At 41.2% G+C, this 14,078-nt stretch overlaps 1 protein-coding gene across 1 annotated transcript in view; it reads left to right on the top strand.

Moving 5' to 3' along the window:
- The first annotated feature begins 1,491 nt into the window (after positions 1-1,491).
- Positions 1,492-14,078, top strand: part of LOC310987986 (monoacylglycerol lipase ABHD2-like) — a 24,395-nt gene continuing 11,808 nt past the window's right edge. Inside the window, exons 1-10 of the mRNA XM_083974463.1 lie at positions 1,492-1,587; positions 1,963-2,035; positions 2,631-2,864; positions 4,087-4,262; positions 5,125-5,292; positions 6,272-6,455; positions 6,728-6,820; positions 7,056-7,157; positions 7,252-7,321; positions 8,188-8,272. Coding sequence (XP_083830589.1) covers positions 2,653-2,864; positions 4,087-4,262; positions 5,125-5,292; positions 6,272-6,455; positions 6,728-6,820; positions 7,056-7,157; positions 7,252-7,321; positions 8,188-8,272 — 1,090 coding nt within the window. The 5' untranslated portion in view covers positions 1,492-1,587; positions 1,963-2,035; positions 2,631-2,652. The remainder of the gene's footprint in view (positions 1,588-1,962; positions 2,036-2,630; positions 2,865-4,086; positions 4,263-5,124; positions 5,293-6,271; positions 6,456-6,727; positions 6,821-7,055; positions 7,158-7,251; positions 7,322-8,187; positions 8,273-14,078) is intronic.

The following is a 14,078-nucleotide window of genomic DNA, read 5'->3' as shown; positions in this document are numbered from 1 at the left end:
TATAGAAGTAAAAAATATATGGGTAGGCTATGTGGTTTTCCTGCACAGGGAAGGAAAACAATCACATTTCAGATAAAACCGTCTTTTGACACTTGTATTCAGCTGTAATGCCTGGACTGATTAGATGCCAAAATTTCCTATGAAACCAAACAACAAATCACTGTGGACACTTTTCATTGAAATTACGCATCATCATTTTAAATGCATTTTGGGTGTCTATGGTCTATGGCTTTATTTGTAAAATAAACTGCAACAAAACAATGGGATGGGTCTGTATGTTTCCAGCGTATAAAAATAATTACATATTTTACTTTAGTGTAAGTAACGTCTCTGAAGTAATGATAAGCCTATCAGTTTTAGAATGATTATGCATGATGGGAACCAGTACAACAGGTATGATTAGGTCGCTCTCAGTGAACATCTACAACCACACACTAGTGGATGGCGCCCTCTAGTGGTTAAAATATTCAATGAACAAAGGTGAACCTTCCTGTGGTCATTTGTAACTGCATTCTTGTGTCTTTTTGGTTGTTTAGTGCATCTTTAAAGTTGACTTGAGTCATGCTGTGTGTGGCTCTCTGCGGTACTTTTGTATCCCTTAGAGGTAATTTTGTGTTTCTTTGATGCTGCGTTGAATCTCTATATCATTTTGTGGCTCCTTCTGGTAGTTTGTTCATAACCCACCTCTATAAATGTTACAATGATTGAAATATGTACTTCCATCATGCATTGACTTGCAGTCTTTTTTTGTTTTTGTTTTCCTTGTTCTGAGAGTGAGCTAATGTAAGTAGGCCTACTGTGGGCTTGGCACCTTAAGATGCATGACACTTGAATAATAAATATTCTTTCATGTAAAGAAATTAGATTGTGTAATGTTTGTATAAGAACTGAATCTCTGTTATCTTATTATTAGACCACGCATTTCAATCAATCAATATCCTTTATTTAACCAGGTAAAAAAAAAAAAAACTCATTGTGATTTACAGTAAAACCTCTTTTCCAAGAGTCCAAAGCTTTGGTGGTGGTTACAGGCTACCTTATTTTCCTGTTATTGATCTAATAGATGAAGATTAAGTAAAATGTTTGTCCACTGTGGTTTTCAATACGCACATAGTGTCTAATTAAACCCCACCTGGCTCTGTAAATTAGGCTCCAGCTGTCACTTACCTTATTACTGTTATACTGTTAGTTTCCCAGAAGTAGGAAGTACGCGACATCGCTGTTTGTAGTGCTGCCTTCAGGTGCTGTCGGATAAGACGGTTGTCCATACAGAGGCGTAGCCTACACTTCCTCAGAAAACGAAATAAATAAATGAATAAAACAACGTAGTCTATATGTTATGCATGTGAACATATTAGGGGTAAAATCATGTACTCAACATGTTCATTTAGCTAGTTTTATTTTTATTTTTAGATGTTTTGACGACTTCTATTTACATTAGTCGGAGCTTTTTCAGAGTACGTGAATGCACCTTGAATTCCCTGCTGGTCAGTCAGCTCCTGTGTTGTAAACAGACGGTGTTCATACACGGAGCTTTACAGTGGGTGGATCCGACCAGAACCTGGACTGACCACGAAAAACACCATGGTAAGAACTCATACTTTATATCTGTAGTTTTTTAAACATGTCCTGTACTTTGGTGAAGTTGTAAACAAGTCCAAAGTTTCACTTCGCTCTCATACAGGAACAGTTTTACCTGAATGACAAAAGGGGAACAAGAAACTAAGAGCATGACTCATATTTTAGCTAACCCAACACCGCAGGCTGCTGACTCAACCCTGTTGTGCCGTAGTTTTCTAGTTTTAGTCATTTTGGTGTTGTTCATGCATTATAAACGCATGCCAATGTGATTAACAACCAATGTCATGATGTTTATCATGGACTTGATTTAGCGTGTAGTTTGTTCATTTTTTCCATTAACATAACATTCCTGAGTTTAAGCTGTTAAACATTGTTTTCCAGCACTGAGGAGTGGACATCATTCATAAAGGGAGGGCCTAAGAACACTTCAGGGTCCCTAAAGTCAGACACCAAGGTGAGTAAAGCAGTCAAATCAATGGGGCATGTTGGTTTATTTAAAACCAGTAGATGAAGTGGTTTAATGTGGTTTGCTGAATACCAGAAATTGCTTGTCAAGTTTGACAGATTGTGTCACAGTCTGTCAACCATGAGGAGTAACCTACACTTCCGACACCAGGCCACAGACATTATTTTCAGGACTATCAGCTCTCAATTGGGACATGCTGAGTAAGGCAGTGTCGGATTTCCAAGTGTTGTGAACAGTTGCTATACAGCAGAGAGAAATTCCTAAAACATGGGCATAAACATAAACGCATAATTCCTTCTCTTATATTGCTCATTTTACAAATATCAACAGTTTATTGCAACATGGATTACCAAAGAGAAATTAATGTAAATTAATTAAAAGCAGTACAGATCTAAGGAGCTGAAACCTCTGATTCATATTTCATAAAAGACCAAAAATGTGCAGTTATTTCACTGCTAATCGTTTAGCCACCGCAAATTAAATATTCATAAGAGAGCCATAGTGCTGTTTAAATAATATTTCTACATCAGTAAATTCCTTTCTTGTGTAACTGTAATAATTTCCTAACTCACTGTGGACACAGCGGGCCACCTCCTATCTCTACAATGGCCACCCTTGAGGACGCTGACGTGCACACCCTGGGCTCAGAGCTGCCTGCTATGTTTGACGGTGTGAAGCTGGCAGCAGTGGCAACAGTCCTGTACATCATTGTCCGCTGTCTGAACCTGAAGAGTCCCACAGCTCCACCAGACATCACCTATCAAGACACAGCGCTCAACTGCTTCCTGCTCAAGTCCTGCCCGCTGCTGACCAAAGAGTGAGTGTCTCTCTGTGTCTGGTTTGAACTTCTTAAGACTTCAGATGCAGCTTGGGCTGAAACACTGGTGACTTTGAGGAGCTCTTAGTGCTTTGGAATGAAATAATCAGTAATTGGATTTTCACTAACTGCTATCTGACAAAAATAATGGAGAAAATAGCTCACTGAACTCAACAGATTTCCTCAAAGTTCACTGGAGGACTGTGGTCATAAATAACTCACTCTTGATCTGGAGAATCAGACATGAGCCTGGTGATTCAAACTGAGAGAGTTTGACTTAGATTATATATTAGATTTATACAGTGGGGACATGTGACTTGACTTGGACACACTTAGAGCTCATCACCTGTTGTTCCACGTAGAGCTGCAATAATCAGTTAGTCAGAGAGGATACTCAGTCAGCTGGTTGATTAGTCTTGTAATAGTTTGGATGATCAGTGAATCATTTTAGTCATTTTCATGTATTTGCTGGTCCAACTTTCTTGGGTGTGATGACTTGCTGCTTTTCCATAACCATACCTACAGTAAATCATTTTGATTTTGGGACCATTGCTCACAATGAAAACCATCATTTTGTATCGTTGATCTATATAGAAATTATAGTGGGCACATTTCCTAATTTGTTAACATTCTATAGACAAAGGGGATTAATTGAGTAATCATGAAAATAATCTACAGATTAATCCATAATGAAAAACATAGATAATTACAGCCCTAGAAGACACACTTAATAATGTATGAAGAATTAAACAAAATTATAAATATAAAATTTTAATATAAAAGACTGATTGAACTTGTCAGCTGAAAGTGACCAGGGCAACTGCCTTTGCCTTAAGAAATCTAAACAGGGATATTGTATTTTTCTTCCTTATCAAAACTGTTTGGTCTAGGACTTTGTCTTTGGTCTAGGTCTGTTGTGCTAGCAGTAGCTAATGTAGCCTTAGAGACAAGGGGTGAGCCACAGAGATCTGGTAATCACCTCTCAGGTTCATGGGAGAAAGCATGATTTGGTGACAAATCTTCTCAGACTCAGAGTTCAGATTCATTTGACACGGCTGACAGCGCCTGTGGATTTGTCTCCTCTTCTGGTGGCGGTGGCTTTACAGAGTGGTGCATGTGCCTGTCTGTGGGCTGATGATCTTTGCTAAGACTGAGCTGAAACATCTTCAGGGTAGAATTTACAGCTTTGTTATATAATACAGAGCGTGTCTCCCCTCTTCAGATACATTCCTCCTTTGCTGTGGGGGAAGAGTGGTCATCTTCAGACAGCCCTGTATGGAAAGATGGGACGTGTCAACACTCCTACGCCATGCGGGGTCCGCAAGTTCCTCCCTATGCAGGACGGAGCCACGGCAACCTTTGACCTCTTTGAAGCACTTGGAGACCACAGCACAGGAGGTCAGAGGCAAATACTGGTCAAACTGGTCAAGCACCAGAGCAGCTGGCTGCATGTTCAGGATTCACAACTACTAGTCACACAACTACTGATCGTTTAAAGGTCCAGTGTGTAAAATGGGGGTAAAACCGTGATATCTAGTGTTCAGATTCTAGTTTGCAGCGCTCACTAACTCGCACTCACCCCTCCCGTCTGCAAAGTGACGGTGGCCTTAGAGGACAAAAAAACTTGTTTACCAAGACGGTGTCAGTGTACAAAAGAAGAATTATAAGGCTACGAAAACCAAACAAATTTAATTTTATCGCGATTATACACTTACACAAATATATTCATGGGTAGTATATTCAGATTTTGCCAATAAACCTTGACAATTATTACACACTGGACCTTTAAGGCTAATTTATTGATGAAGACATAGCTGATCATTATTTAATTAGGCTGTTTTCACTTTTGTGTCTTTGCTCATGGGTTTTATGTTCCTGTTTGGATCATGTGTATATTAGCCTAAAGTAACAAGTAACAACTCATTCTGCAGTAGACATGTGCACAGACACCACTAATGAAGTAGCCTACCTTGTGGGAAAATCCCATGTATTTCTGCGACCAATTAAATCAACACACAGACACAGACAGACACAGACAGACACAGACACACAGACACACACACACACAGACACACACACACACACACACACACACACACACACACACACACACACACACACACACACACACACACACACACACACACACACACACACACACACACACACACACACACACACAAATACCATCCTGTTTTACACCGACACATGACCCCACTTTGTATGCTTGTGCATGTGCTCACTCTTGTGTCTCTGTCAGATGACATTACCATGGTAATCTGCCCTGGGATTGGTAACCATAGCGAGAAGAACTATATTCGCACCTTTGTGGATCACTCCCAGCGGCAGGGATACCGCTGCGCCGTACTCAACCATCTGGGGGCCCTGCCCAACATGGAGCTCACCTCACCACGCATGTTCACCTACGGTAAAGAGGGAACACCTCATAATGATCGATTATGAAGTTTCTTTAAATTAGTTTTTATTATGGTATTAAAAATGTTATAATAACAATGATAATATGTAGAAATTTGATTTACTCACTGCTTTCACTAAGACATGACAGACAGTAATAAGATTATACAGTAAAAGTAACAACAATTACGTAAATAGTACAATACACTAAAGTGAAAAAAACACTTTAAAAAGGATTTAGCTGACTTTTAAAAGAATACAACCCCACAGTGGATTGTGAACAGTAAATAGTCACTTTTGGTTTCAAGATTACACTTTAGAATTGCCGAAAGAGGTTTCTTTGCTGACCCATGTGTGCGTTATTGTACATTAGGGCTAGGCAGGTCAGAGGTTGATTAGAGCTGATCCGTGTGTGTGCTTAACAAATTTTAAGGTCAAGAACAGATAGACAGGGTTTGATTTACAGAGATATTGCTCAAGTGATCAAAGCAAGACTGAGTAATCGTTTTTATTTGTTTTCTAGAGGTTGAGTATGAATCAGAGTATCCCAAATGTGGTGTGGCTTGTGGTTTGTGACCATGAAGTCAAGCTTATGATTCATTTTGACTGTCTGGCTAGGCGGGGCAAATACAGTAAAATGATCTCAGCCCAATAAGCTGGAAAAAAATCTGAAAAACTTTCATTCTGACAGAAGACATTTCATCAGCTGAAGATTTCATAAAGTGAATAAAAGATGTTGAATAAAACATAAAGAAACAAATCAGGTATAAACATTCCTGAACCAAACTGCTGTTAGAGCACCAATTCTGAATATCAAAATATCAAACTTAAACTTAACTTAAACTAAGCTGAAGAATTTTGCAACTATTTTGCATATCTCATGCCTGAAAAACAGGATTAGAGATGTGAAATAATGAAAGTTATAAAATGACTTCAATTACTAAGTATTTATCACTATTACAAAGTTATAGACCTGTCTGTCTTCCATTCAGGCTGTACCTGGGAGTTTGCCGCCATGGTGGGCTACATCAAGCGGACCTTCCCTGAAACACTGCTGGTGGTAGTGGGCTTCAGCCTTGGGGGAAACATGGTCTGTAAGTTCCTGGGCGAAAACCAGTCAAACCAGGACCGAGTGCTGTGTTGTGTCAGCGTCTGTCAAGGGTACAGCGCCCTCAGGTATGTACACCGAGGAAAGAACAAATACACAGAAACAGGCTTGGACATGAATTGTATTGACGCAGGAGTTTCAACCCCAGTGCGTGATAGAGGTTATGTCATCGTTTAGTCGTCTTGGAGCTTTTTTTTTTAAAGAAAGAGTATTTTTAACCCCTTAACACCCACTGGTCTGCGGGCCGTGTTTCTTCCAATGCATGCTGGGACTGTGGGTTTGTATTCAGGGGTTAAAGTGTATTTTCTATGTGTAAATTGGCTTCTGTTTGTGTGCTCAGGGCCCAGGAAACATTCATTCAGTGGGACCAGGGCCGGAGGCTCTACAACTTTGTGCTGGCTGACAACATGAAGAAGCTCATCCTGTCACACAGGTGGAGTTGTTACTCAGTCTTAATTTTTTGCAGTGAATTTCTGTGGCATGCGAAACTTCCATAGGAGGCACATACACCATAAGCTCTGAAAAATGATAGTGAGGTGTTTTTACTTCTGAATCCCAGTGTGTTCCCTTATAAACAGGGTCAAACTGGTGAAAGGAATCACCAGCAAAACAAAGATTTAGCTTCCTACCCTGATTTCTCTAAGTACCCTTATTGTTCTGTTTAACAGGAGTAGTTTGCTGAGCATGAGCTCCAGCAACATCACGGCTTCAGACATGAGCAGACTGTATGCAGCCACGTCTCTGATGCAGATCGATGACAGCATTATGAGGTGAAAACATTGATTTTCATTAAGCTGCTCATGACTGCTCAAAAGTCTACAACTCATCCCAGTCACTGATGTAAACTCATGATTTCTGCTACAGAAAATTCCATGGCTACAGCTCCGTGAAGGAGTACTATGAGAAGGAGAGCTGTGTGCACTATATCCACAAAGTAAGTGACAGGAGTGTAGATATTTACAACAGTTTGTTGTATGGCTAATTTTACTTATGCTGTTAATATTTTGAGCTGTGACATGCCTTCACTGCCTTCATTACCTCATTACTCATTTCCAATATTACCATTTGTATTAATAGTACCACACTGCTTCTGCTGTTGCTTATAGAGTATGTCTTAATCTTACATCTCTGCACAAATACACTGCTACTCTTACTACCAACTGTTTCAAATACTTCGGTTGTTATTCTGTTTTAATTTAGTGGATGGTTAAATCTCAAGATCAATATCACTGTCATGTCTTTGCATTAGCACTTGGAGGTGGTTGGCTTAGCTTATTTTAGCATAAAGAGGGCAACAGGAAGAAAAGCTAAACTGGCTCTGTTCAAATCTTTAAAAATCCCAGCACCTCTCTTGTTCTCTGTCATTAGTTAACACATCATGCTTATGTAAGTTGTCTGATGTAGCAGTTTTCTAATGGTGTTTTCCATTCGCTCATTACTTCTGCACAGTGATTGCTTGGCAGAGTTAGTATTTCTATAATTACCTCTCAAACCATAAATTGGCATTTCTTTACAGACAGACCCAGGCTATCTATCTAATTGTTAAACTTGATTTATTTATACAAATGTTTTTGCTACTGCTACTGCTTAATGTACCTGATCTACTTCAACTACTACTTAAAATACTGTTACTACTGAAAAATACTGTTGAAATGTCTGCTATTATAGAACTCTAACTTATGAACTGACTTAGCCTCTTCTAAAACACCATCTTCTAAAACTACTTCTGTATTGAGTAGTATCAATGAGTGGCCAGGCTTCACAAAGTGACTTATAAACATACTATTGCTTCCTGTTCAGGTCACTGTGCCTCTTCTTCTGGTTAACTCCTCAGACGACCCGCTAGTCCATCAGTCACTACTGGCTATTCCTCGCACACTTGCAGGTTTGTGGTTTTTGCCAATATTTACATACTAGTGGCCATTAATAGTATTGAAAGAAATGTGGTATTTTTGGTAGTCACTGTAGGTATCATACATATCATTGATCACAATGTAAAGCTTATCAGATGTGGTCTTATGTAAATGTGTTCATGCAGTGTTAAACTGGATTCCAAGCAGGTTTATCATAACTCAACAACAGTAAATAGTATTTTATTTTATATTACAAACAGGAAATTAAAAAAAAAAAGAAGTAAATCCAAATTATAGCCAATCAGAAAATGTCAGGATGTTAAGAGTTAACTGTTGCTGTAAGGTAATGCTCTATTGGCTTAGTGCATTATGGGTGTTTCCTAGAGAGCGATGACTAAAGTAGTAAAATATTTTCCCCACAGTGATATGAACTCAAATAAGTGTGGACAAAATGAACTCTTTGTGTTTTTCTTCTGGGGCTGGACTCTAAAGTCTTAAGTGTTGATAAAGTCTTGTCCAAGCTACCTACTCAACAGCACCCTGCCCAGACTGTCTTGTTGAATTTTTCAGGGACATGTGATCCGCCTAGACTCTTGGATTATATATAGAGAACAGTGTGTGTGTGTGTGTGTGTGTGTGTGTGTGTGTGTGTGTGTGTGTGTGTGTGTGTGTGTGTGTGTGTGTGTGTGTGTGTGTGTGTGCTTGTGCATGTGTGTATGGTTGTCTCTAGGCTTCCCACAGTTCACACTTCTCTGTCTTGCCTCAGCAGGTCACATGCACTACATGTAAAAATGAGTTTGTGTAGCAACTTAGACCAATGAAATACTGAACTTGTTTGTGAATGGAGTGAAAATGCAAATTCATGGACCTCACTATGTAAACTTAAGTTGAACCATGTCATAAGTTAATTGCAGAGAAATCATCTTCACCTCAACATACACTAATTTCTCAGCATAATATCTTGTATACATTAAATAAACCGTAGTAACAGGTCTATATAGCATGCTGATGTGCACAAAAGTTGCCCTTAATAAAATTGCATCTAACCTAGGGTGACCAGGTCCCAATCAACCAAAAGTGGGACAAGGGATATGTTTGACAACATGGCAGTAGGGCAGTATGAAAAAAGAGAAGGTCACACGCACATCCGTACCAAAAGCTTGGGCAGGTGCTGAGCCAAAAACATACAAGAATTAAAAAGAAAGTAGAAAGGCTCGCACACCGCAGGGCTCCTAAATGCAGTCCATTTAATGTCAGGAACAATGTAACGTTTCGAGCAGCTGCTCTTCGTCAGACATACAAAAACCACATAGACGCCATCTTAAGTATCATGTGGTAGTCATGTGACAACTACAGAACAGGAAGCAGATACCGGTACGTACACAAAACCTAACATTTAACATAAAAAAATATTAGAAAGTGCTAAAGAAAAAGTATATAAAACGGTATCCACTAGTAATACAAAGTCCTGTTATATTCTAGTATTTTTAAACATCAATGCTTTTGTTTTTTCTCAGGAATTTATTATATTGATGTTTAAAAATACTAGAATATAACAGGACTTTGTATTACTAGTGGATACCGTTTTATATACTTTTTCTTTAGCACTTTCTAATATTTTTTTATGTTAAATGTTAGGTTTTGTGTACGTACCGGTAGCTGCTTCCTGTTCTCTAGTTGTCACATGACTACCACATGATACTTAAGTAGGGCAGTATGACAAGTGCCCTGTTCCCAACGTCAAGGCTTATCTGCCAATGTCTGCATTTAAAAAAAAAATTACTGCAAGCCTTAAATGTTTTTTCCCTTTTGTGTATAATGTGTATATATTAATGTAATATAATAATGATGTATAATAATATAAAAATAAAAATAATAATATAATATAATATAATATAATATAATATAATATAATATAATATAATATAATATAATATAATATAATATAATATAATATATACACTCACTTATCGGATTGGATTGGATAACAAAAGTAACTCAACAAAGCAACTCACAAGTCCAAGGATTCACACTGGCACTGCAGTGATGATTAGAAAGCTCAACGACTTCTTTGGCTTGTCCTTGTGCATCTTCATCATGGGTCTGTTTTCGGTGCAGTGTGTGGATTGTGGTTAGCCTATAAGACTGCAGAAATATCTAAGTCTGCAAGTACCACAATGCATCTACAAGCACTTTTCGGTAAACCGCAATTTCAGCCGTTGCAGCCCCACAGAACCCGTGTGCTGACAAAAACTCCTCAGCATACAGAGGGGATGTAGCTCAGTGGTAGAGCGCATGCTTTGCATGTATGAGGCCCCGGGTTCAATCCCTGGCATCTCCAACTAGGCAAAGAAAGCCCATGACTTGTCTTTGTGCGTCTTCATCATGGGTCTGTTTTCGGTCTTAGAAAACGGACGCTCACAATTGGGCAACATTGAAGCACGTACGTTTCAAAGAGGGAAGAAAGACAGAAAAGCGCACACACTGAGTTCCACTGCTTCCGCCCCACAGAGAAAAGTCAATGGTAATTCCAGTGGCTCCGTTTGTAAGCACATCCTACATGAATGAAGGCAACGTTAAATTGTCTTAACAGTAGTGGTGCTGATGTGCACAAAAGCTGCCCTCAATAGAGTTGCACCTAACCACAGCTGTTTTGATGCACCCCAGCAGGGCCAGCACCGCTCAGCTACTACCTCACCTCCATGTCAAACTTGCTCGTCTCCCAGTAAAACTCCTCCGCTGACTTGAAATGCCGACTCACGACCCAAAATAGTTTGAAATTTTGCTTTCTTCCATGCGATGGTGGTATAGTGGTGAGCATAGCTGCCTTCCAAGCAGTTGACCAGGGTTCGATTCCCGGCCATCGCAGCTGCTTTATAGTGTCAAACGATAAGATTTCCTTTCGCACCGTTTCACCTGATGAAGCTGTGCACGTTTCCCAAGGCAGGAGGACAGCTGTGTGCAGTTGTTGTGGCCGAGTGGTTAAGGCGATGGACTAGAAATCCATTGGGGTCTCCCCGCGCAGGTTCGAATCCTGCCAACAACGGGAGGTAATTTTCGTCTGCGAGGGTGGAGGAGCACACTCTCTGTGTGGCCTCTGAAATTGTGGACCTCTCTAACCGGGTCTTCATGTTCTCCAAATGGTGCGACATTGGCTATGCGGATGTCCCTTTGTCAGATGAAAATTTGACACCCTGAGATATTGCTTCTGAGGCCAACAAAACAGGCCACTCCCAAGTTGTTATCTTCTTACAATCAGCTTGAACTGGTACTCCAGATTTTTCAATCCACGCTGCAGTGTGTGGATTGTGGTTAGCCTATAAAACTGCTGAAAACTCTCAGTCTGCAAGTACCACAATACATCCACAAGCACTTTTCGGTAACCGCAATTTCAGCAGTTGCAGCCCCACGGAACCCATGTGCTGACCAAAACTCCTCTGCACGCCAAGGGGCTGTAGCTCAGTGGTACAGCGCATGCTTTGCATGTATGAGGCCCCGGGTTCAATCCCCGGCATCTCCAACTAGGCAAAGAAAGCCCATGACTTGTCTTTGTGCGTCTTCATCATGGGTCTGTTTTCGGTCTTAGAAAACGGACACTCACAATTGGGCAACATAGGACACACAGTCCCTTCTGGAATTGAAGCACGTAAGTTTCAAAGAGGCAAGAAAGACAGAAAAGCACAGACACTGAGTTCCACTGCTGCCGCCCCACAGAGAAAAGTCAATGGTAATTCCAATGGCTCCGTTTGTAAGCACATCCTACATGAATGAAGGCAAAGTTAAATTGTCTTAACAGTAGTGGTGCTGATGTGCACAAAAGCTGCCCTCAATAGAGTTGCACCTAACCACAGCTGTTTTGATGCACCCCAGCAGGGCCAGCACCGCTCAGCTACTACCTCACCTCCATGTCAAACTTGCTCGTCTCCCAGTAAAACTCCTCCGCTGACTTGAAATGCCGACTCACGACCCAAAATAGTTTGAAATGTTGCTTTCTTCCATGCGATGGTGGTATAGTGGTGAGCATAGCTGCCTTCCAAGCAGTTGACCCGGGTTCGATTCCCAGCCATCGCAGCTGATTTATAGTGTCAAACGATTAGATTTCCTTTCGCACCGTTTCACCTGATGAAGCTGTGCACGTTTCCCAAGGCAGGAGGACAGCTGTGTGCAGTTGTTGTGGCCGAGTGGTTAAGGCGATGGACTAGAAATCCATTGGGGTCTCCCCGCGCAGGTTCGAATCCTGCCAACAACGGGAGGTAATTTTCGTCTGCGAGGGTGGAGGAGCACACTCTCTGTGTGGCCTCTGAAATTGTGGACCTCTCTAACCGGGTCTTCATGTCCTCCAAATGGTGCGACATTGGCTATGCGGATGTCCCTTTGTCAGATGAAAATTTGACACCCTGAGATATTGCTTCTGAGGCCAACAAAACAGGCCACTCCCAAGTTGTTATCTTCTTACAATCAGCTTGAACTGGTACTCCAGATTTTTCAATCCACGCTGCAGTGTGTGGATTGTGGTTAGCCTATAAAACTGCTGAAAACTCTCAGTCTGCAAGTACCACAATACATCCACAAGCACTTTTCGGTAACCGCAATTTCAGCAGTTGCAGCCCCACGGAACCCATGTGCTGACCAAAACTCCTCTGCACGCCAAGGGGCTGTAGCTCAGTGGTAGAGCGCATGCTTTGCATGTATGAGGCCCCGGGTTCAATCCCCGGCATCTCCAACTAGGCAAAGAAAGCCCATGACTTGTCTTTGTGCGTCTTCATCATGGGTCTGTTTTCGGTCTTAGAAAACGGACACTCACAATTGACCCTTCGCGTAAGCCCCGCCCCCTTGGTTACTGTTGCTACGGCGGGCAAGCTTTCACTCCCAGCCATGCTCCTGGCAGTATTTGGTATCGATTTCAAAGGAAATATCAGCAAATTTCTGGATAAACTGTTCTGAGATAATAGAGAGAAGAAGTCACAAAGATCATTCATAGTTTTCAGTGACGTGTGACTCGCGCAGGAGGATAAAACATCTGTTCAACGACACGACTGGACAATGTACAGAGCAGCAGTAAGGACCGGTAATTTTACCGTCTATCAACCCACGAAGACTTACGTCATCTCACTGGTCATGAAACGTTGTCAAACTGCAAGTTTTTGGGCGATTGTGAACCACATACAGCTTTCGCTGCTGTTTTGTTTTCTCCCACCGCTGTATCAGTCAGTGAAAGCAGTCCCTGCCTGGAGGATCCCTCGCCTAAAAGCCCAGGTAAAAGCCCTAAAAGTACAGCTGTCATTTCGGAGGTGAACATATGGTTATCCCCATATTTACACTTGCTCAAGTCGAAAAAAAAGTCCGCTCGTATCTGAACATCTCTATATTGCTGCTGCCGCCGCCGCCGCCGCCGTAGTAGCAGCAGCAACAACAACATCCTTCTCTACAAACAAATGTTTTTCGTCCTAGTCTCAAAATGTGTCCACAAAAGCAAACGTAATGACTCACTGCGGAAAGCTTGCCAGGCCTATAGTTACGGTTGCTAACGTAGGATTGGACAATAGCCGTTTGTGGGAGGAGTTGGCGAAGGGTCAATTGGGCAACATAGGACACACAGTCCCTTCTGGAATTGAAGCACGTAAGTTTCAAAGAGGCAAGAAAGACAGAAAAGCACAGACACTGAGTTCCACTGCTGCCGCCCCACAGAGAAAAGTCAATGGTAATTCCAATGGCTCCGTTTGTAAGCACATCCTACATGAATGAAGGCAAAGTTAAATTGTCTTAACAGTAGTGGTGCTGATGTGCACAAAAGCTGCCCTCAATAGAGTTGCACCTAACCACAGCTGTTTTGATGCA

The sequence above is a fragment of the Trachurus trachurus genome (assembly GCF_905171665.1).
Source record: "Trachurus trachurus genome assembly, chromosome: 6".
Classification (NCBI taxonomy): Eukaryota; Metazoa; Chordata; class Actinopteri; order Carangiformes; family Carangidae; genus Trachurus; species Trachurus trachurus.
This window is presented reverse-complemented; position numbering and strand designations above follow the sequence as displayed.